General features: G+C 55.5%; 1 protein-coding gene across 3 annotated transcripts; it reads left to right on the top strand.

The window, feature by feature from the left end:
- Positions 1 to 4,083: 4,083 nt before the first annotated feature.
- Positions 4,084 to 16,591, top strand: LOC132206757 ((Lyso)-N-acylphosphatidylethanolamine lipase-like). Of its 3 annotated transcripts, none has more exons than XM_059641711.1 (8): positions 4,084 to 4,272; positions 4,683 to 4,822; positions 9,222 to 9,310; positions 11,931 to 12,336; positions 12,723 to 12,877; positions 13,699 to 13,810; positions 14,564 to 14,750; positions 15,647 to 16,591. In XM_059641711.1, exons 2-8 carry the CDS (start codon positions 4,800 to 4,802, stop codon positions 15,815 to 15,817), a joined length of 1,143 nt encoding a protein of 380 aa, XP_059497694.1. In that variant the 5' UTR covers positions 4,084 to 4,272; positions 4,683 to 4,799; the 3' UTR covers positions 15,818 to 16,591. The 3 variants fall into 3 exon arrangements, with proteins under 3 accessions (XP_059497694.1, XP_059497695.1, XP_059497693.1); XM_059641712.1 differs by lacking the exon at positions 4,084 to 4,272 and adding an exon at positions 6,013 to 6,124 and having other exon boundaries at positions 4,314 to 4,822; XM_059641710.1 differs by lacking the exon at positions 4,084 to 4,272 and having other exon boundaries at positions 4,314 to 4,822.
- Positions 16,592 to 24,049: the final 7,458 nt, after the last annotated feature.

The raw sequence follows: 24,049 nt of genomic DNA, 5'->3' as shown, positions 1-24,049 counted from the left end.
CACATTAAGCAGAGGTTCACCTGCACATCTGCCAATGTGGTATACTGCATCCACTGTACCCAGTGTGGCTTCCTCTACATTGGGGAAACCAAGCGGAGGCTTGGAGACCGCTTCGCAGAACACCTCCGCTCAGTTCGCAACAAACAACTGCACCTCCCAGTCGTGAACCATTTTAACACCCCCTCCCATTCCTCAGACGACATGTCGATCCTGGGCCTCCTGCAGTGCCACAATGATGCCACCCGAAGGTTGCAGGAACAGCAACTCATATTCCGCTTGGGAACCCTGCAGCCCAATGGTACCAATGTGGACTTCACCAGCTTCAAAATCTCCCCTTCCCCACCGCATCCCAAAACCAGCCCAGTTCGTCCCCTCCCCCCACTGCATCCCAAAACCAGCCCAGCCTGTCCTCCCTTCCTGCCCCCCCCCCACTGCACCACACAACCAGCCCAGCTCTTCCCCCCCACCCACTGCATCCCAAAACCAGTCCAACCTGTCTCTGCCTCCCTAACCGGTTCTTCCTCTCACCCATCCCTTCCTCCCACCCCAAGCCGCACCCCCAGCTACCTACTAAGTTCATCCCACCTCCTTGACCTGTCCGTCTTCCCTGGACTGACCTATCCCCTCCCTACCACCCCACCTACACCCTCTCCACCTATCTTCTCTACTCTCCATCTTCGGTCCGCCTCCCCCTCTCTCCCTATTTATTCCAGTTCCCTCCCCCCATCCCCCTCTCTGATGAAGGGTCTAGGCCCGAAACGTCAGCTTTTGTGCTCCTGAGATGCTGCTTGTCCTGCTGTGTTCATCCAGCCTCACATTTTATTATCTTGCTCCTCTGATGCTGCCTGGTTTGCTGTGTTCATTCAGCTCCACACCTTGTTACCTCAGGCTCCAGCATCAGCAGTTCCTACTATCTCTGAGTAGGGAAATCTGTGCCTGTGTGGTGTGTTTGTGCGTGTGTGTGTGCATGTGTGTGTGTGTGTGTGTGTGTGTGTATGTGTGTGTATGTGTGTGTGTCTGTGTCTCTGTGTCTGTGTGTGTGAGTGTGTGTGCATGAGGGACAAGCCTCATTCAGCTGGATTCTTTCAAACAGAATTTGAAATGACACTAGATCTGGGAATCTGGGTGGGATCCTATTAGTTTTACATCTCCCTGCCACTCCCTCAGCTGAGGGCCCAATCGCACAGAGAGATCCAGTTACCAAGCTCACTCCTCAGCGTAAATAACAGCCCAGCAACACCAACACCAGACAGCAGGACTCTTTCAAGACCTGAGTGTCACTGTTAAAACGTGTCAACCCCATGGTTCAGGAGAGAAGGGCACTGATGTAAACTGGTTCACAGCGTGTATTCCTCTTCAACTTTGTACAGTCCTGCTCATTATTACAAAAACCCCCATCAAATCTCCCACTCAGCCTTCTGCTCTCCAAGGAGAACAGCTCCACTTTTCCTTTCATTCACTCGTCTCTGGTTGGGCCCAGAGAGGGTGGGGGTGAACCGCTGCAGTCCACATGCTGTAGGGGAGACCCACAATGTCCCTCAGGGGAGGGAATTCCAGCGACTCGGACCCAGCCACACTGAAGGAACGGCCAATATATTCCCAAGTCAGGATGGGGTGCGGCTCGGAGTGGGGGGTCTTTCGGTGGGCGGGGGGGGAGGGGGTGGGATTAACTGGTGTTCCATGTACCTGCTGCCCCTTGACTTTCTGGACGGAAGTGGCCGTGGCAAGCGGGGGCGGGGGGGGAGTTCGGTGAGTTTGTACAGGGCGTCTTGTAGCTAGTACACACTGCTGCGACTGAGTGGTGGTGGGTGGGGGGGATGTTTGTGAATCTGGTGCCCATCAAGCAGGAAAGGGGGAGGGGTGCTGTTTTGTCCCAGATGGTGTTGAGCTTCTCGAGTGTTGTTGGAGAGGTGCAGGGGGCTGGAGGGGGTGGCAGATAGGGAGGGGGTGTAGGAGGTTGGAGGGGGTGACAGATAGGGAGGGTGTATAGGGGCTGGAGGGGGTGGCAGATAGGGAGGGGGTGTAGGAGGCTGGAAGGAGTGACAGATAGGGAGGGTGTATAGGGGCTGGAGGGGGTGACAGATAGGGAATGGGTGTAGGAGGCTGGAGGGGGTGACAGATAGGGAGGGGGTGTAGGGGGCTGAGGGAGTGACAGAGATAGGGAGGGGGTGTAGGGGGCTGGAGGGGGTTACAGAGATAGGGAGGGTGTATAGGGGCTGGAGGGGGTGACAGATAGGGAGGGGGTGTAGGAGGCTGGAGGGGGTGACAGATAGGGAGGGTGTATAGGGGCTGGAGGGGGTGGCAGATAGGGAGGGGGTGTAGGAGGCTGGAAGGAGTGACAGATAGGGAGGGTGTACAGGGGCTGGAGGGGGTGACAGATAGGGAGGGGGTGTAGGAGGCTGGAGGGGGTGACAGATAGGGAGGGGGTGTAGGGGGCTGAGGGAGTGACAGAGATAGGGAGGGGGTGTAGGGGGCTGGAGGGGGTTACAGAGATAGGGAGGTTGTATAGGGGCTGGAGGGGGTGACAGATAGGGAGGGGGTGTAGGAGGCTGGAGGGGGTGACAGATAGGGAGGGGGTGTAGGGGGCTGAGGGAGTGACAGAGATAGCGAGGGGGTGTAGGGGGCTGGAGGGGGTTACAGAGATAGGGAGGGTGTATAGGGGCTGGAGGGGGTGTAGGAGGCTGGAGGGGGTGACAGATAGGGAGGATGTATAGGGGCTGGAGGGGGTGACAGAGATAGGGAGGGGGTGTAGGAGGTTGGAGGGGGTGACAGATAGGGAGGGTGTATAGGGGCTGGAAGGGGTGACAGATAGGGAGGGGGTGTAGGAGGCTGGAGGGGGTGACAGATAGGGAGGGTGTATAGGGGCTGGAAGGGGTGGCAGATAGGGAGGGTGTATAGGGGCTGGAGGGGGTGGCAGTTAGGGAGGGGGTGTGGGAGGTTGGAGGGGGTGACAGATAGGGAGGATGTATAGGGGCTGGAAGGGGTGACAGATAGGGAGGGGGTGTAGGAGGTTCGAGGGGGTGACAGATAGGGAGGGTGTATAGGGGCTGGAGGGGGTGACAGAGATAGGGAGGGGGTGTAGGAGGCTGGAGGGGATGACAGATAGGGAGGGGGTGTAGGGGGCTGAGGGAGTGACAGAGATAGGGAGGGGGTGTAGGGGGCTGGAGGGGGTTACAGAGATAGGGAGGGTGTATAGGGGCTGGAGGGGGTGTAGGAGGCTGGAGGGGGTGACAGATAGGGAGGGGGTGTAGGGAGGTGGATGAGGTGGCAGAGATAGGGAGGGGGTTTAGGGGGCTAGAGGAGCTGACAGATAGGGAGGGGATGTAGGAGGCTGGAGGGGGTGACAGAGGTAGGGAGGGGGTGTAGGGGGGTGGATGAGGTGACAGAGATAGAGGAATATTTGAATTGAGCAGGAACACACAGGATCAATACTGTCATTGTAAATCAGAGTTGGAATGGACTGAACATGTTCCTGAGTCTCACTGAAGCGTGTAATGAGTTTTGGAAAGCAGTGAACCACATTACCCTCCCAGGGCACTCAGGCATGACTCCCTCTCATCTCTTGCCAATACCACCCAGAAAATTACCCTTTCCCAGCTCAATCCATCCGTGCTGCCAGCTAAGCTCCTACAGTGAAACATAGGCTCTCACCGCCCAAGTGGGAGACAGCCCTGGGATCTGACCAATGTATCGTATAATTTTAACAAAAACTCCCTGTTTTTACACTCTATTCCCTTTGTAAACTTATCACAGTTGATCCCAGTCGGGATCAGACGAAAGCCTCAAACAGTTTTTGCTAAAACCTTCTAATTTGCCCATTGAAAGAAAAGCCAGGAGTCCAGAAAGTGTCAGGACTGTGGGGAACTGCAGTCATTTCCAGCCTGTCTGACAGTGTGAAGCAGACCAGACTGAGGAAGGGGTCACCAGACCCAAAACTGAAACTCTGTTTTCTCCTCCACAGATGCTGCCAGACCTGCTGAGCTTTCCCAGCAACTTCTGTTTCTGAAGCTGGCGAGAAGGCCGATCACCTCACGATGTCACTGAACTCTCTGTCGAGAACCTGGTTGCGGTCATACAGTTTCTCTGTGCTACTCACATGACCCTGCGAGCTACTTGTACCCACTAGCCGCCAACAGGCCACATTTCAGGCTTTTGTTCTGCCAGACGTTCTCCCTCCGTCGCTTGATCAGTTCGTCCTCACATCTGACCACCACCTCCTGCCCATAACCCTCGCAACCTCCCCCATCTCTACTGCCTCAGCTCCTCGATCAGGTATTTCTCCCTCTCCCTCATACACTGCCTCACTCCGTGTTTACCAGTCAGCCCTGGGAGTTGAAAACGCCCGAGTCTGTTTGCCTTCCACACTGTTCTGTTCCGAACTGATAACCCGAAATTTAAAAGGGTGTGGTGCGAAAACACCTCCCATGGTAAAACTTGCTTGCACAGGAATGAAACTGGGGCCGAAACAGTCCTGTCATAGCAGGAACTAACTCGTGATTGAGCTCTGGTCTCGCCCCCTCGTTCATTTCAGGAAGCCTGGTCAGCTGACTGTTCCGAAAGTTCTTTCCGATTGTTACGTTGTATCGCCGGCTTCTGTTTGATTGTTACATTGTGTCTCAGGATTCTGTTTGATTGTTACATTGTGTCTCAGGATTCTGTTTGATTGTTACATTGTGTCTCAGGGTTCTATTTAATTGTTACATTCTGTCTCCGCGTTCTAATCCATTGTTACGTCGCGTCTCCGAGTTCCAAGCCTCTCCAGTCCCCGGGGGGACTCCTGGATCAAAGGCGGAGGCCGAATGGAAGACGATGCTGAGCAAGTGTAAGTTGCAAGCTCCTGGTCGAATATCTTCCGCCTCGCTCTTTCCAGTTCCGGAGCAAAGTCTTCTCCTGGGTCCCCGAATGGTCCTCTGTAGGCTGCCTTCCCCCAGATGCCTTTCATTCACCACACACACACCGCCTCCTTCCAGCTCCCCACCACCCCCCCCCCCCCCCAAGTCTATTCGGGGATGATTGTTTCAATTTGGAAAATAGTTGACTGACGGGGATGGAGCCGGCAAGCAGGAAACTGCAGGCCGGTTAGCTTAACATTTGTCACAGAGAGAACTTTAGAAGCTATTAGACTGTAATAACAGGACACTTGAATGAGTTCAAGACAATCAGCCAGAACCAACCTGGTTTTATCAAAGTGTAAACATGTTTCATTAATTTACAGGAATCTATTGAAGAAGTAACTTGTGCTTTGGACACTGGGAACCTCTACATGTTATGTATTTAGATTTCCAGAAGGCATTTGATAAGATGCCCTTTCAAAGGTTATTGCAGAATGGTGTGGGGGCAAGTATCATGTTGGCACAGGTAGAAGATTGGTTGGCAAGCAGGAAGTGAAAAGAAGGCCTTTTTCAGGCTGGCAGGATGGCTCAGTGGTTAGCACTGCAGCCTCACAGCGCCAGGGACCCGGGTTCAATTCCAGCCTCGGGCAACTGTCTGTGTGGAGTTTGCATGTTCTCCCTGTATCTGTGTGGGTTTCCTCCGGGTGCTCCGGTTTCCTCCCACAGTCCAAAGATGTGTGGACTAGGTGGATTGGCCATGGGAAATTGCGCGTAGTGTTCAGGGGTGTGTAGGTTAGGGGGCGGGGACTGGATGGGACTCCGAGGGTCGGTGTGGACTTGTTGGGCCGAAGGGCCTGTTTCCGCACTGTGGGGATTTGATGATGATGTGACGAGTCATTTAGAAATAAGAGGGCACCCATTTAAAACCGAGATCTCTTCTCTCAGAGGGTTGAGAGTCTTTGAAAGACCCTCCCTCAAAAAAGAGGGTGGATGCCGAATTTCTCAGCAGTTTTGAGACCGAGTTAGACTGTCAATGACTGAGGGGGTGATGCAGGAGTACAGAGCTGAAGTGATCCGTGGCTGATCTGATTGAATCACAGGCCAAGTGGTCTAATCTTGCTCTTTCTTTGGCCATCCATGCACACAGACCACATTAATTTATTTCCTTTATTGATTCAAGGGATGAGGGTGTAGCTGGCTCGGCAGCATTTATTACCCATCCTTACCTGCCCAGAGGCAATCAGCGTTAACCACATTGCTGTGGGTCTGGAGTCACATGTAGGCCAGACCAGGTAAGGACGGCAGTTTCCTTCCCTAAAGGACATTAGTGACCCAGGTGGGTTTTTCCCCTGACAATTGACAATAAATTCACAGATTCTTTATCTTTAAATTTCCCAACGCCAGACATTTATTGAATTCAAATTTCACTCGTGGGATTTGAACCCAGGCCCCCAGAACATTACCTGGCTCTCTGGATTAACAGAGATAATGGGAACTGAAGATGCTGGAGAATCCGAGATAACCAAGTGTGGAGCTGGATGAACACAGCAGGCCAGGAACCCTCTCCCCATTCCCCTTTTCTGATGAAGGGTCTTGGCCCGAAACGTCAGCTTTTGTGCTCCTGAGATGCTGCTGGGCCTGCTGCGTTCATCCAGCTCCACACTTTGTTATCTCTGGATTAACAATCCAGCGAGAATACCTCTAGGCCATTACCTCCCCAGTGCCATTTAATAAAAATGATTTCGAGCCCAATTCCAGCAAATATGTTCCCACTGGGTCTAATCAGTAATTTTATTTTTAATGTCAATTTCTCAGCAGTTTGAAACGTGGGTTTGAAGGTTAATTCCTTCCTGAAAACTTTCCCCAGTTTGGCTGGTATTTTTCAGTTTCTGTTCTCTTTTTCTGTCACTTCTCCTCAGCTGTTTTACAGCTGTGTCTGTGTGTGTATATATTATATATCAGTTAGCGTGGGAATTTTTCAAACCAAGATCTGCAGTCATAGAGCCACATAGCATAGAAACAGTCCAACTCACTTCAGTCCAACTCAACTAGCCCCACCTGCCTGCATTTGGCCCGTATCTCTCCATACGTTTTGTATTCATATACCTATCCAAATGTTTTTTAAATGTTGTAACTGTACCCACATCGACCACTTCCTCTGAAAGTTCATTCCACACATGAACCGCTGTCTGTGTTTACAACAAAAAGTTGCCCCTCGTTTTTTAAATCTTTCTCCTCTCATCTTAAAAGTGTGCCCCATTGTTCCGAACTCACTAACCCTGGGGAAAGACCCTTACCTTTCGCCTTATCCAAACCCCTCGTGATTTTATAAACCTCTATAAGGTCACCCCTCAGCCTCCTATGCTCCAGGTAAAAAGAAAATTCCCAACCTATCCATCCTCTCCTCATAACTTAATCCCTCCATTCCCGGCAACATCCTGGTAAGCCTTTTCTGAACCCTCTCCAGTTTAATCATATCCTTCCTGTAACGGGGGGAGTGCCCAGAACTGGACATGGTTTTCCAGGAGAGGTCTCTCCAATATCCCTGTACAACCTCAACATGACGTCCCCAACTCTGACACTCTAAGGTCTGAGCAATGAAGGCAAACTGTGTTAAACACCTCCTTACTTGCCCTGTCTCCCTGTGACACAGACTTCACGGGATGATGTACCTGAACCACAAGATCCCTCTGCCCTACAGCCCTGCCCAGGGTCCCGCCCCTGTCTGTTTTACCAAAACGCAACACCTCGCCCTTCTCCGAATTGAACTCTACCTGTCATTCCTCAGCAATTGATTGAAATCCCTTTGTCATCTTGGATAACCTTCTTCCCTGAACACTAAACCACCAATCTCGTTGTCATCTTATATTTTCGTCCAAGCCGTTTATGTAAGCGACAAATAAAAGCAGAGCCATCACCAGTCTCTGTGGGAAACAGGCCTGTGACCTGAAAAACAACCCTGCTCCATCACCCTCCTGCCATTAATCCAATTCTGGATCCAGTTGGAAAGCTCACCCTGAATCCCATGTGATCTCCCGTTACTAACCAGTCTACCGTATGAAAACCTTGTGAAGAGGGGCTTGGGGAAGCGCAGACCTGGATCTCATTGCTAAGCTACGAAGGAGTTGTGATCGCCTAAGGATGTTTGTCCCGCTCTCCTGTTGGCGGGGGGCCTGGATGGAGTGGATGCAGAGTAGGAGAGACCAGGAGTTGAGGGCACAGCTTCAGGGTGAGGGGTGGGGGTAGGCGTTTCAATCCTTTCAAACTGAGATGGGGAGGAATTCCTTCAGCGGGAGGGTGGGGGGAATCTGTGGGTCACAGACTGTCTTTACAACAGAGATAGGTTCTTGGTTAATGGGGGGGTCAAGGGTTAGAGGGAGGAGGCAGGAGAATAGGTTTGAGAGACATAACAAAAACAATTGAATGGAGGAGCTGACCTGATGAGGTGAAACTCTGTTTCCATTATGTCCTAATCTTTCCCACATTGGATGACGTCCGTGACTTGCATCAGGACACCCAGCTGCTCGGCAGGAGTGGCATCACAGATTGGCTGGTCCTCCTCTGGAGGAGGTTCCTGGGATAGGGAGGGTGTGTGGGGGGCTGGAGGGGGTGACGGAGAAAGGGAGGGGGTGTCGGGACTGGAGGGGGTGACGGAGACATGGAGGGGTTGTCAGGACTGGAGGGGGATACGGAGATAGGGAGGGGGTGGTGGAGGCAGGGAGGGGGTGTCGGGGGTGACAGAGATGTGGAGGGGGTTGGAGGATGTGACGGAGATAGAGAGGGGGAGCAGGGGGGTGGAGGGTCTTACGGAGAGGGGGAGGGGGTGCAGTGGGGTCGAGGGGTTTACAGAGAGAGGGAGGGGGCTGGAGAGGTGACGGAGATAGGGAGGGGTTGTAGGGGAGTGGAGGGGCTTATGGCGAAAGGGAGGAGGTGCAGGGGGCGACAGACAGGGAGGGGGTGGAGGGGGGGTGACGGAGAGGGGGAGGGGATGCAGGGGGGTGGAGGGGGGTGACGGAGAGGGGGAGGGGGTGACGGAGAGGGGGAGGGGGTGCAGGAGGGTCGAGGGGGTGATGGAGATGGGGAGGGGGTGCAGGGGGAAGGATGGGGTGACGGGGAGGGGGTGGAGGGAGCGATGGAGATGGGGAGGGGTTGCAGGGGGATGAAGGGGGCAACGGAGACAGGGAGGGGGTGCAGGGGGCGACAGAGACAGGGAGGGGGTGGAGGGGGCGACGGAGATGTGGAGGGGGCGACGGAGACGGGGAGGGGGTGCAGGGCAGCTTAGAGAGAGCAGCCCCCGGTCAGCCGCCTCCCCTCCGGCCTGTGATCTGCCCGGACCTCTCACAGACACCACCCCTCACCGTTACTCTGTCTCTGTCTGTTTGGTGCTAGAACCCCGAGTTGGTTTTCCAGTTGGATACCTGCCTGGTGCCCGACCTCCATGGCCCAGCTCAAGGCTGTTGAGGAGCGGATCCTGTCAGGTAAGCTGGCACCTTCCGAGCGCGACAACAACAACTTGCATTGGCACAGTGCCGCCTTTGGTTGTGGGATGGGGGAGCGGATGGGGAAGAGAGAAACCGGGAAGTTGCATCTTAACCGGCCCCTTCCCCATTTGCCTGAGAACTGGGTGCCAGCCCATCGGGCAACGTGGCAACAACATCATTGGGTTTCCCTGGCCTTTGTTGAGTGGCATGGCTTGTCTAGTGACAAGTGACATTCGTGCCATGCAAATGCCAGGCTATTACCATCACCAGCAAGAGACAATCTCACCACTCCACCTTGGCATTCAATGGCATTACCCTCACTGAATCCCCCCACTATCAATATCCTGGGACACTGAGCCGGACCCAGCCCATATAAACACAGGGGCTACAGGAGCAGGTCGGAGGCTGGGAATCCTGCAGCTGTAACTCCCGTCCTGACTCTTTCATTCTCCCCCCCGCCACCCCCAGAAAAGCCTGTCCAGGGGAATTTGCAGGGGGCTGGTGTTCCCATGTACATGCTGCCCCTTGTCCTTCTGGACGGAAGTGGCCGTGGGGTTCGGAAGGTGCTGCCCGAGGAGCCTCGGTGAGTCTCTGCAGGGCATCTGGTAGAGGGCACACACTGCTGCGGCTGTGCCTGAGCGGTGCCAGGGAGGAGGGGATGTTTGTGGGTGTGGTGCCCATCGAGTGATGGGGTGTTGGGGGGGCACTGCTCTGTCCCTGCATGGTGCTGTGCTTCTCGAGTGTTGTCGGAGCTTCCCCCCCCCGCTCCCATCTGGGGGCAAGTGGGGGGTATTCCCTCCCCCTCCTGCCTTGTGCCTTGCTGATTGTGGGACAGGCTTTGGGTGGGGGAGCGTGTGGTACAGGATGGGAGTTACTCTCTTCTTCTGACCTGGAGAGAGCAAGGGCCTCTTGGGGTTTGAAATTAGTCTGGATTGGGATCTGCAACAGGACTTGGTGGGAGAATGACCCGGAATGTAACATGGTGGAGGACGTGAGGAATAGCTTCATATGGGATATTTGACCACAGGAGGCAGCGTGCAGGGCTGGCCACTGTCCATAGCAAAAGTGGGAGTGTACAAAGGCGAGACAGAGATAGATGGGTTCTTGATAAGTGAGGGGATCGAGGGGTTATGGGGAGGAGGAAGGAGAATGGAATTGGAAATCACATCAGCCACATGTGATGTGCCAAATAGCATCAATCTGCTCCTGTATCCTGGGGGTTTTTATTATGGGTACTCCCGGAGATGAGACAGTGTGGATCTGGAGGGGCCAGGCAGCAGCAGAGGAGAAGGAAAGCTGATGTTTCGGGTTGGGACCCTTCTTCAGAACTTTCCAAAACGTCACCCTTCCTGCTCCTGTGATGCTGCTCAGCCTGCTGTGTTCATCCAGCTCTACACCTTGTTATCTCAGATTCTCCAGCATCTGCAGTTCCTACAACCTCTGATATACAATTTTAACCCCACTGTGAAGCCTCTTCTAAGGATGCTTACCCTGAAGAAGTAACCCTCATCACTCCGGACAAACCTTATTTTCTGAAGAAGGGTTTAGGCCCAAAACGTCACCCTTCCTGCTCCTGTGATGCTGCTTGGCCTGCTGTGTTCATCCAGCTCCACACCTTGTTGTCTCAGATTCTCCAGCATCGGCAGCTCCTACTGTCTCTTGTCCTGGTGAGTTGGGCTGGTCACCCTGCCGGGGCAGGTCGGGGAATGTGAATATCGGAATAATCTGGAAATCAGCCTCTAATGAAGGCCATGACACTTCTCTCCACCCTCTTTCCCCCTTCCACTCTTCCCTTCACCCACTCCCCTCTAATACCCTGCGCCCTTTCCCTCCCCTCCCCCACCCTGCCCCAACCTCCCCTACCCCTCTCTCCCTCCTGCTGCTCTCTCCCCTCCCCTTCCATCCCCCTCTCTCTCGCCAACCTCTCTCTCCCCCCTCCCTATCTCCCCTGCTCCCCTCCCCCCCTCCCCTGCTCTCTTCCTCCCGACCCTCTCTCCCCACTCCCCTACCTCACTGACTCCCATTCCCTCCCCCGCGCTCTCCCCCTCCATTCATCTCTCTCTCTCTCTCTGTCTCCCTGCTCCCTTCTCCCTCTCTCCACACCCCACTGTCTCCCCCATTCCCCTCTCTCTCTCCCTGCTCCCCTCCCCTCTCCCCCTCTCTCCCCTGCCCCGCTGTCTCCCCCTCCCTCCCCCCGTGCTCTCCCCCTCCCATGCCGCTCTCTCCCCCTCCATTCCTCTCTCTATCTCTTTCTCTCTCCCTGCTCTTCTCCCTCCCCCACACTCTCCACCTTCCTCCCTCGCCTTTTCCCCCTCTCTCCTCCCGCCTCTCTCTCCCCTTCCCTCCCCCTCTCTCTACCTGCTCCCCTGCCCCACTGTCTCCCCCTCTCTTTCCCCCCCAACCCCGCGCTCTCTCTCCCTCTCTCGTTCTCTCTTTCTCTCTCTCTCTCTCTCTCTCTCTCTCGCTCCTTCCACCATGCCTCCCTCACTCCACCTTCTGTCACTCTGTCCCTCTCTCTCCTACATCTCTCTCTCCCTCCCTCCCCCGCTCGGTCTCTCTCACTCACTCACTCACCCCTACCCCATTCCACACCACCCCCCCTTCCCCGCGGCCTCAGTGATCCACTCCCGGATGGAATCCCGCTACGTGAGGTTACCGTGCGGTGAGAGGATCTGGACGGTGTCGCTGAGCCCGGAGGAGGACGGGGCAGTGCCCGGTGGGCAGGGTACTTCAGGGAAGAGGACGCCCCTGGTCTTGGTCCATGGTTTTGGAGGGGGCCTGGGGCTCTGGGTCCAGAACATGGAGAGCCTGAGCCAGCGCCATCCAGTCCACGCCTTCGACCTGCTGGGATTCGGCCGGAGCTCGCGGCCCCGGTTCCCCTTGGAGCCTGAGGAAGTGGAGGCTCAGTTTGTCGACTCCATCGAGGAGTGGAGGGAACAGCTGGGTATCAGCAAGATGTTACTGCTGGGGCACAGCCTGGGTGGCTTTCTGGCAGCCAGCTACACCATCCAGCACCCAGACAGGTGAGGGGGGGTGGGGGGGCCAACTGGCCACAAGTAATTGCACCCGGTAGGGGGGGGGGTAACGGAGAATCAAAGGTTGGGGGGCTGCGTGAGAGCGGGAAGGAGTACAGGAGCAGGGGGTGGCCGGGGAGAGACGAGGGGGATGAGCCAGGAGAGGGAGGGAGAGGGAAGGTGTAATGGAGAAAAAAGGAATGGAGAAGGGGAAGGGGGTGAGAGAGAGAGAGAACGCCCAGGGAAGAGGAAGATTGGGGGCGGGGAGAGGAGAGATTAGGGGTGCGATGGTAAGGTTGGGGGAGTGAATGTAGAGGGAGGGGAGGGGATTTCTGACCATCCCTGCCCGCCACACCATGTTAACTCTCTCCCCTCCTTCCTTTACCCCCTCGCAGAGTGAAGCACCTGATCCTGGTGGATCCCTGGGGACTCCCGGAGAGACCGGCCGATCTCTCGGAAACCTGGAAACCCCCGATGTGGGCGAAAGCTGCTGCTACCGTCCTAGGCAGGTTCAACTTCCTGGCAGTGCTGAGGGCAGCGGGACCCTGGGGTGAGTGTGGGACATGGGGTGGGGTGGTGGGGGGTTGGTACGAGGGCAGCGGGACCCTGGGGTAAGTGTAGAGGGTAGGGGGTGGGCGGGAGCGGTGCTGAGGGCAGCGGGACCCTGGGGTGAGTGTAGAGGGTAGGGGGTGGGCGGGAGCGGTGCTGAGGGCAGCGGGACCCTGGGGTGAGTGTGGGACACGGGGTGGGGAAGCAGTGCTGAGGGCAGCGGGACCCTGGGGTGAGTGTGGGACACGGGGTGGGGGGGTGCGGGGGCAGTGCTGAGGGCAGCGGGACCCTGGGGTGAGTGTGGGACATGGGGTGGGGTGGTGGGGGGTTGGTGCGAGGGCAGCGGGACCCTGGGGTAAGTGTAGAGGGTAGGGGGTGGGCGGGAGTGGTGCTGAGGGCAGCGGGACCCTGGGGTGAGTGTGGGACACAGGGTGGGGGGGTGCGGGGGCAGTGCTGAGGGCAGCGGGACCCTGGGGTGAGTGTGTCCTTCCCCTAGTATTCCACCCCCCCCTCAGTAAGGGAGTGACTGTATCCCCCCCCGACTTAGTGAGGGAGTGACTGTATCGAGAGTGACTGTAACCCCCCCCTCAGTAAAGGAGAGACTGTATTCCCTACCCCCCCCCCTCAGTAAGGCAGTGACTGTAACCCCCCCTCAGTAAAGGAGAGACTGTATTCCCTACCCCCCCCCTCAGTAAAGGAGAGACTGTATTCCCTACCCCCCCCTCAGTAAGGCAGTGACTGTAACCCCCCCTCAGTAAAGGAGAGACTGTATTCCCTACCCCCCCCCCCTCAGTAAGGCAGTGACTGTCGTTCTCTCCTCAGGTCCATCCCTCGTGCAGCGATTCCGGCCGGATTTAAAGAGGAAATACTCGGAGTACTTTGAGGATGACACGATACTGGAATATGTCTATCACTGCAACGCCCAGACCCCCAGGTAAGGGGTTCGTTCGTGGTCCCCTCTGGGTCGGCCGGGTTGGCTAGTGCCTCCTACTGGCCTGGTGCTGAATGCAGTCGTCGCTTGGTGCTGACCCCCTGTGGTGCCCACGTGAGGCTTTACGACCGCGCACTCGGAATCCTCTTGCAGTCAAATCGTCCACAAGAAGTAGGAGCAGGGGTGGCCGTTCAACCCATTGCGCCTGATCTGATGGGCCGAATGGCTGAGGAGTGGTAACAAGGGTTTAAGGGGACATGGGCCAGTAAATGATGAGAGTAGGTTTAGGACATCTGGTCGGCAGGGACAGGTTGAAGTGAAGGGTCTGCGTCCATGCTGTACAACTGTGACTATAACCATAAAACACTGGAGAGAAACCAGTCGTTCAGCCCATCACTGCAGAGCACATCGCAACTTCGGAATTTTGCAGGGAGGGAAGGCACGGTGGGAAAGCGCAAAATTGTCTGTTTGAGTTCTGTCTGCCCAAAGCAAAGGGCGAGGGATTACAGAGCTGGGGGATGCAGAGGGATCTGGGGGACCGAGCAGATGGGTCACAGAAGCCGAGGGAGCAGGTTACAACAAGCGATCAGGAAAGCCAGTCAGCCGGTCGGGTTTGAGCCCCGGGGGGATGCGAATGGAAGGCTCAGGGAGGTAGTGTCCCAGTTATCCCGGGAATTGGGGAGGGTCCCTGCGCACTGTACAGTGGGCTGGCCTGATCCACCAGTTCACACACTAAAGAGCACCTCCTCCCCTCAGCGGCGAGGCAGCTTTCAAAGTGCTGTCAGAATCCTTCGGCTGGGCGAAGAGACCGATGCTGGGCCGGATCCACTTGATCCCGAAGGACGTTCCCATCACCCTGATCTATGGATCCCGCTCCTGGATCGAAGCCAGCAGCGGGGAGCAGGTCAAGAGCTTGCGGCCACATTCGTATGTGCGGACGATGGTGAGTAACTCGTGCTGAATACGGACCACGAGCCGCCAAACACACCCACACCCCCACACCCGCGCACCCCCACACGCACACCCCTGCACACACACACACACACACACACACACACACACGCATGCACACCCCCACACACACACACACACCGTGCACCCACACACCCCCACCCACACATTCTCACCCACACACCCCCACGCCCGCACACACACCCCCACACGCACGCATGCACACCACCCCACCCACATACACCCCCAACACACCACACACCCCCACCTCACACACCACTCAACCCACACCCCACCCACACCCCCACCCCCACCTCGCACTCCACCCCACACACACATACACACACATACACACACACATACCCCTCGCACACCACCCCACCCGCCCACAGATCCCATCCACATACACACCCCCACCTCGCACACCACCCCACCCACACATCCCTACCTCACACACCACACCCCCACCCTCGCACACCACTCCACCCACACATACACACACACACCCCTCGCACCCCACCTTGCACACCACCCCACCCACCCACACACCCCATCCACACACCCCTACCTCGCGCACCACCCCATCCACACACCCCTACCTTGCACACCACCCCACCCACCCACCCACACATCCCATCCACATACACACCCCCACCTCGCACACCACCCCACCCACACACCACACACCCCCACCTCGCGCACCACCCCATCCACACACCCATACCTCACACACCAAACACCCCCACCTCGCGCACCACCCCATCCACACACCCCTACCTCACACACCACACACCCCCACCTCGCAGACCACCCCATCCACACACCCCACCCACACACCCCGTTGCTGCTAACACACATGGTGTCCCCCTGTCTCCCTCCCCCCTGCAGGCCATTGAGGGAGCGTCCCATCACGTGTATGCTGACCGCCCGGAGGAGTTCAACGCCGCCGTGCTGGAGATCTGTGACTCTGTGCCTGAGACGCCCCCAGCTCCTCACTCGCCGAGTTCCACCATCCCGGCCTCCCCCTCCTCGAGACCGTCGTCACGGGCCTTGGAATGATGCGAGGTCTCTGGCCACAGCCCAGTTGTCCTCGAGCAGGCCTAGCGTGGAACCCACCCCACCCACCTCTCCCCTCCAGGACGTCGCTCCACCCCTCACCCCCCCCCCGACACCCCGTCCCCTGTCGCTCAAAGGTGCCTCCTGCTCTCATTCCCAATGGACCGTGCTTCAGTCATCAGTAAAGAGGCCGCAATGATTTTCGGAGGGGTTTGGTCAATGAGTGGCGCGCGGGCGAAACCGTCTCCAAGCTTCCACCTCGCAACTGGGCTCGTCCATCTCGTCCTTTCTCTTCTGGACCCCCAGTTCCTTGGGAAATCCCAAGGTATTCCCAAGACACGGTCCTGCATGGGCGGGTCATTCCTCTTCCGGTGCCAGTCGGGCCCCCTGGTGGTGGGGGGGGGGGCGGCTGTTACCTGGCCAGGAGTCCAACTCCTGCTCCTGTCAGAGGTGGCAGCGCCGAGGGGAGTGGGTCGCCGTCAGACCACCCCTCCCGGGCAGGTAAGCGCCGGTGTGCCGGGGCCGGCGTTCACTGCCTAGCACCCAGCAGGGGCAAACGAGACCGCCCACCGCCCGTGTGCGCATCTGCTCCTTGGCTTTTTGTTGACTTAGGAGTTTGTGGGGTTTGTGTCTGGAGCATCACCATACAAACGCGACCCAAATGGCCAGGCGATGGACCGGCCACCTCATGTAAACGCTGAGCTCCTATCTGAAGAGAATCCCCCCGGTGAGCCATGGAGACACAGTCCTCTTGAAGTAAACCAAATCAACTGTTAAGCTCTGTGTGTTTAAATTACACCAATGTGCATGTGACCCACCGTTGGAGATTCGATCCCTATGTCAGTTGTGTGTGTGTGTGTGTGTGTGTGTGTGTGTGTGTGTGTTGTGTCCCCTCCCCCTCACCCCTTTCTATCTGAGAGCCAGTGGATTCCTGACAAGGATGAAGGAGATCTGGAGTGAGCTTCGTGGTACTGGTCTCCCCGACTTTAAGGCTGAGAAACGCAAACCAGGGAAGCGAGGGCAGGAAAAAGTTCCCCAAGCATCCCGAACAAATGCAGAGGGTGCTGGAGAAACTGGGCAGGTCCGGCAGTGGGACAGAGTCACCACCCGAGTCTGGGGGTGCGTCGCTCAGGAGGAGTCACAGACTGGAATCGTTGACCCTTTCCCAGCTGCTGAATTTCTGCAGCATTTCCCATCAATGGGTGAGCAGGGAACGGCAGGGTGAGTGCCGTTAAAGTCACAGGCATGACCCACATGATCCTCCAACATCTCTCGCTCAGCTTCAGCCAGGAATAAGGTGTTTTGGTCGGGGAGGCGGGGGGAGGAAAGAGAGCTTTTATTTGCTGAGCCAATGCAGGAAAATGTAGCGAGTTGCAGAGATATTGGGGAGCACCTTTACCTGAGGTGATTCGCTCGACTGGTTCCAGAGACGAGGGTGTTGCCTTGCAGAGGGAGGTGAGGCAGGTCACACAGCACGGAAACAGAGCCTCCGGTCCAACCAGTCTGCGCTGACCGTAATCCCAAAGGAGGCCAGTCCTGCCAGCCTGCTCCTGGCCCATAACCCTCTTCAGGTACTTATCCAAATGTCTTTTGAATGCTGTAATTCTACCCACACCCAGCCACTCCCTCTGGAAGCTGATTCCACACAAACCGCTCTCTGTGTAAATTGTCACTTGTATCTATTTTTAAAATCTTTCTCCTCCCACCTTTTTAAAAGAAAAAGCCCCTAGTTTTGAAAAACCCAATCCTAGGGAAAAGACCCTCCATCGTTCACCCAATCCATGCCCCTCATGATTTTATAAGCCTCCATAAGGTCTCCCTTTCGCCTCTTATGCTCCAGCGAAAAAAGTCCCAGCCTCTCTTCACAACTCATTGCCAGTAACGTCCTGCTAAAGCTCTCCCGATCCCTCTCCAGTTGAATAATGCCCTTCCTGTAGCCGGGAGACCAGAATGGGACACGGTTCTCCAGGAGGGGCCTCTCCAACGTCCCCGTACAACCTCAATGGAATGTCCCAGCTCTCTCACTCACAGGGTCTGAGCAATGAAGGCCAAGCTCTTCCGTACCCACCCCCTCTACCTGTCTCACCACCTGCAGGGGATGATGTACCTGAACCATGAGGTCCCCCCGCCCTACAGCACTGCCCAGGGACCCCCCGAAAATGCCACACCGCGCCTTCCTCCGAATTAATCTCCCACCGCCTCTCCTCGGCCCGTTGACCCGATCGCCCGAGATCTCGTTGTCATCCTGGCTAACCTTCTTCGCTGAGACAGCTCTGGCTCAGTTCGCTCAAAAAGGTCCATCTCCCCAGAGCGCAGGGACGACACGCGAGGGAAGAGCTGCAATGCTGTAGAACCTTCCCAACCCATCCAAAGGGTACAGAGCGGGGTGGGGGAGAAATGTTTAACTACAGGAACACAGTAACAAAGGGTACGCTACCTGTGTTAATGCCCAGTCAACACGAACGAGGTATGTTCTCCCCAGGCTATACGTCAGGTGGGCATTGATAAGAGATGCATTCTCCTGCCCCTGAGCCTTTCAGTGGTGTAACCGAAACACAGTTTGGAGGGAGCTGGGAAGGCAGGGCCACTTTTTTTACCCCCACCAGAATGTTGCCCGGGGCCTACAGGTGTCTTCTCAGGCTCTGCGTTGTACCGACCAACCCCTTGTCGCTGGTCAGGAATTCTACCATGACATCTGCACCCCCTGCCTACAGTGTGATTGGCCCAGCTCTCCAGGGGCTGTCGCTTGTGAAATCGCTCTGTCCCCGTCTGATCCACACTTCACAGCCGCCCATTCTCCTTTCCTGCCACTGAAGGTAGTGGAGAGTGAAGAGAAAAAGGAGGACCTCGCTTCAGACCTACGAATACGGTTACGACTGCCTGTTTGCTTCAGCAAGCTGTGCTGTCACTGCCTCAACTTCTCTCCTGCCCGTGTCTTTTCCAGCCTGGCACTCTTAACTTAGGCCCAGCACAAGCCTGGCTTGCCACCGTCTTCACCAATGCCACACTGCAGGATTAGGCGATTCAGATTTCAGCCTGGGACACATCGACCTGTGTGGCATCGGGAAGGGGGTAATCCAACCCCCGTCCACAGAGATCAGTCCGTCTGAAACAGGAAAAGATTTGTCACGAGTAAAGGGCAGATATGGGCTGTTCAGTCCAATGGATTAGGCACAGGTGATCCAGCTCCCCCCAGCAGCATGTTGTGTCTCCCCCGAAAGCCAGAAGTCACTTGATACCATGTTATAGTCCAACAGGTTTATTTGAAATCACAAGCTTTCTGAGCATAGCCCCTTTGGGTGCAGAGAGAGAGAGAGAGAGAGAGATGCCCGAAGGTACGGTATATTGGCGAGACCATGCAGACGCTACAATAGATGTGGCACTGCGTGACAATCAGGGTTCGGCCTCCAGGCTTTGGGTAAGCGTCCTCTGAGGTGGACTTCAAGAGCCACGACAAAACCGAGCAGAGGCCGACAGCCGTGAGGACGGCCTCAACCGGGATTGCGGGTTCATGTCGCAGTACATGTGGGTTCCACCACTCTGTTGTGTATCTGTAGAATCTTCCTTACTGCCCTGTTTTGACACCATCACCTCGATGCGTTGTCACAGTCTCTTTGCCTTAGAATTAGTCTGCACAGTTTTGGATTACTTATGATTTTGGTTAGACCCTCGGCCTGTGACTCTTACACCTAGCCTGTTATTCCAGTCGTTTGCTTTGTCTCCAGTACCACCTTATTTGTAATTTTTTTCTAATTATTTCCCTGCCTCAGATTACAGACCATCCCTTTGCTGGTTACTCAGCTGTTGGCACTTACTCGCAGTCTAACACACTCGGTCACCTGCATGGACTGACTATTCGGCACTCCCCTCACTCCATTTGTACGGTGTTTTAATCTGCCCATAAATTCCGTGTTCTGCGTGCTGTTCTCTCTCTTCATGTGACAAAGGGGCTACGCTCCAAAAGCACGTGGCTCCACGAGCCTGTTGGGCTCTAATCTGGTGTCGTGAGACTTCTGGCTGTGTCCATCCCCAGATCCAACAGTGACACCTCCCACGTCATCTGAAGGGGAGCAGCGCTGATTCTCCCGACAGTGCGGAGTAGAGAGTGGGAACAGCCGTGTGTGAGAGAGAGAGAGAGAGAGAGAGAGACAGAGACACACAGTGAGAGTGTGTGTGAGAGAGAGAGAGAGAGAGAGAGAGACTGTGTGTGTGTGTGTGTGTGTGTGTGTGTGTGTGAGAGAGAGTGTGTGGGGGCTTACAGCAAGTGTAAGTTCAGTTCCCTGCAGTTTGAAGGGGACCGTACATGTTGCTGAGAAGAGATCAGTCCCCTTGCAGCATCTGGATCTACTCCATTCACACTCTGAGATAAACAGCTTTTAATGTAAAAGTCACTGCCTGGATGCTAAACGACAAGAGTTCCTGTCCACAGGCCGAGGGAAACGCTAGCCGATGGTGTCCTCCCATGGGCGCTTCTTGCTTTTTCTCACTCCCTCGAGTGCGCCGGACGTACTCTCCTTCTGCTGCAGTGGATTCTGAGCGAAGGTCTGTCTCAGGGGCCCTAAGGTCAGTGAGAAACATCCAGTCAGACCCACTCGTTCTGTTCTGTCAACTCACCATCCACCAGCATCCTCGTCTACCGCACTCCTTATCTAACCCTGGGCTCTCCCTGTCCCTGGGGGTGTGTGACAGTGTAGAGAGAACTTTACTCTGTATCTAACCCTGTGCTGTCCCTATACCTGGGTATGTTTCTTGGGGGGGGGGGGGGGGGGGGCAGAAAACAATGTAGAGGAAACTTCGCTCTGTACCTAAGCCCATGCTGTCCCTGCCCTGGGGGTGTGTTTGATGAGGGGGGACAGTGTCGAGGGAGCTTCGCTCTGTACCTAAGCCCGTGCTGTCCCTGCCCTGGGGGTGTGTTTGATGATGGGGGACAGTGTCAAGGGAGCTTCGCTCTGTACCTAAGCCCGTGCTGTCCCTAACCTGGGGGTTTGTTTGACTGGGGGGGGGGGGGGGTGAGAGAAACGGGCTAACCTGCCCCCTATCGTACAGCTACTGGTGACGACTAACCTTTTGGCAGCAAGGTCCAGGTGGTGTTTAATCCTCCGGTCCCTCTCCTGGAGCTGCTGGGCCGCCTGGGCATTTCTCCAACCTGCGGGGATCACACAAAGCAACTGCTCGCATCCACCCTTCACAGCTCGCACGCACGCGGCTGCCGCAGGCTGCCTTTAGGTGGCACCTGTATCGTCACAGAACAGGCCACAAAGACTGTCCTCTCAAGCCGTTGTCTGTTTCAATGAGACCACCCCACATTCCCCCCCCCACCTCCAAAGCTCCTGTGAGTCGCGTCCCAATTTGATCAGAAGCCAATTCCACCCCCCCACCCGTGCCGCATCGAGGATCGTCCCAGCAAACCTTCTCTGACCTGGCCTGCAGTAAGGTCACTCCCGAAAATAAAAGGGAGGGGGCGGGGGGGGCGTTCAGTGCTGGCATCATTAGACCGTTCATCCAGGGACCCAGGCTATACTCCAGATACAGCAGGCTCACCAGGTAAGTCACGAGTTAACGTTTCGGGCTCGGCCACTCTTCCTCACAACGGAGGAACATCCTGGAGACGCGAGTTCGAACCTCGCCGCGGCAGATGATGGCATTTCTATTGAACAGAATTGTCGTTGCAACGATCGTGACCCCACTGCCAAGAGTTGGGCAAAACCCATCCTGCCCTTTCAGGGAAGGGAAGTGCCATCCTTACCCAGGACACCAGACCCACAGCAGCCTGGTTAACTCTCAGCTGCCCTCTGGGCAATTGGAGATGGGGCAATGAAAGCCAGTGCAGTCAAAGATATACATGTTTTGAGAAGATTTGTAGCTCAGGTTGAGGTTCTGTAGGTGAGTTTGCTCGCCTGAGCTGGAAGGTTAGTTTTCAGACGTTTCGTCACCATTCTAGGTAACATCGTCAGTGAGCCTCCGACAAAGCGCCTAAACAGATAAATAGAAAGCGGACATAACAGCAGCGCTTCGTCGGAGGCTCACTGACGATGTTGCCTAGAATGGTGACGAAACGTCTGAAAACTAACCTTCCAGCTCAGCGAGCAAACTCACATCCAGTGATATACATAAATAAGGGGACCGAAGCTGCTCTCAGTGCTCCAGGTGTGGTCTCACCAGCACCATGTACACGTCCCTACTCTTACACCCCGACCACCCTGAAGTCATAGTCTTCCTGGTTAGCTACTGCACCCGGTGTGTTAGCTCTGTGCTTCATGCACGAGGTTTACCCAACCCCCTTCCAGCTTTCTGCAGTGTCTCTCCAAGTGTACAACAGACTTTTGTTCTCCTCTCCGGAACAACAAGACATTCCCTCTCTCCCCACCACCCCGTTCCCCCGAGACGGTATTCCATCAGACAAGCTTTCCTCTCCCCTCCCACTAACTGAACCCCAACCACACACACACCTCTCCCCCAACAACCGTCTCCCCCGCGCCCACCTCCAACCACCACACAGATGTCCAACCTCGGTCCTGTATGGGGCTGGCCCACGCCCTCCGAGAGTAAAGGGCAACGTTGCCGCCTGCCCCTGCACACACACAAACACACACACACACTACCTGACTTCACACTCTTGAGGAAGCCCTCGCTCTGAGGCAGCACAGAGGTGTCGTGTTTGACGCGTTCCGGGATTTTCAGCTTCCGGTCGGACAGCTGGCAGGCGCAGGAAGCCCACTTGAACCAGGGAGTAGAGGTTGGAGGTCAGCCAGTAGGTGAAGACTGCCTGGGTCACAGGAGGTGGTAGAAACAGAGGGAGAGCATTTAAAACCACGTCCTCCATCCGACGGGGAAATCAGGCTTGGCTAACCTTCGGAAATTCTTTACGGAGGTAACCAAGAGGATACAGAAAGGTGATAATGGGAACTGCAGATGCTGGAGAAGGTGGAAAAGGGTGGTGGCGATGGGGGAGAGAGCAGTGGATGTAATGTATTGAGAAATTCATAAGATCATGTACCACACCCTTCAGTGACCAAACAAGCTAACAGCCCGTGGCATTGGAATTAGAGTCGAAGAGGCTCACAGCACAGAAACCTTGGGCGGACCGAGCAGTAAGGCGGGGAGACGCGAGGCCCTGCTCTGGGGATCCTTGTCCATGAATCAGAAACACCCAGTGCCCAGGTTCAGCGGGTTATAGGGAAGGCAAATGCAACACTAGTCCTCATTACAAAGGGAACAGGAGTATAGAAAAAGGGAGATTTTGTTAAAATTATACAATTTGACATTGGTCAGACATTCAGCCCACACAGTCTGTACTAGAAACAACCAGCTCCCTATTCATAGGCTCGTATGGAAACAGACCATTCAGTCCAATTCATCCATGCTGACCGGATTGTCCTAAACTAATCTCATCACATTTGCCAGCATTTGATCCATATCCCTCTAAACCCTTCCATTCATATACCCATCCAGATGCTTTTCAAATGTAGTTCTTGTACCGGCCTCCACCACTTCCTCTGGTATCTCATTCCACACACACACCACCCTCTGCATGAAAATGTTGCCCCTCAGGTCCCTCTTAAATCTTTCCCCCTCTCACCTTAAACCTATGCCCCTCTAGATTTGGACTCCCCTCCCCTGGGGAAAAAGACCCTGTCTATTCACTCTATCCATGCCCCTCATGGTTTTATAAACCTCTATAGGGGTCACCCCTCAGCCTCTGCTGTTCCAGGGAAAATAGCCCCGGCCTATTCAGCCTCTCCCTGTAGCTCAAACAAATTTTGCTCCTTATCCAGCAGGTTCATCCACACACTTAACTAATTCCTCTCCATCCAAGCCCTAACACCAGGGCAGTCTCCGTCGGTGTAAAAACACCTATTATTCTTAAAGATAACTGACATCTCCTTCCAAATCTGCTCCTCAATTTCCCACTGCCTATTGGGAGGTCTATAGTACAATCCCAACTGCGGGGGTGGGGGGGGGGGGGGGGGGGGGGGGGGAGATCATCTCTTTCTTATTAAAAGAACGTAAGAACTGTGGATGCTGTAAATCAGAACAAAAACAGAGGAAGGGTCCAGAACTGAGACGTTAACTCTTTGTCGCTTCACAGATGCTGCCAGACCTGCTGGGATTTTCCAACAACTTCTGTTTTTTATCCCTTTCCAGGACGTATTCCCAGGGAGATCCTTTCTAACTACAGCGTGATGTTACTGCAAACTAGAAATGCCAAGTCCTGCCTCTCTTGCCCCTGCATTT

This window comes from Stegostoma tigrinum, chromosome 43 (assembly GCF_030684315.1).
Source record: "Stegostoma tigrinum isolate sSteTig4 chromosome 43, sSteTig4.hap1, whole genome shotgun sequence".
NCBI classification, from domain to species: Eukaryota; Metazoa; Chordata; class Chondrichthyes; order Orectolobiformes; family Stegostomatidae; genus Stegostoma; species Stegostoma tigrinum.
This window is presented reverse-complemented; position numbering and strand designations above follow the sequence as displayed.

Excerpts from the sequence above, each read along its gene's own strand:
- LOC132206757 (XM_059641711.1), top strand. The coding sequence starts at position 4,800 with ATGGAAGACGATGCTGAGCAAGT. Across the intron at positions 4,823-9,221 it reads GAAGACGATGCTGAGCAAGT|AACCCCGAGTTGGTTTTCCA; the intron begins GTAAGTTGCAAG and ends GTTTGGTGCTAG. Across the intron at positions 13,811-14,563 it reads TGCAACGCCCAGACCCCCAG|CGGCGAGGCAGCTTTCAAAG; the intron begins GTAAGGGGTTCG and ends TCCTCCCCTCAG.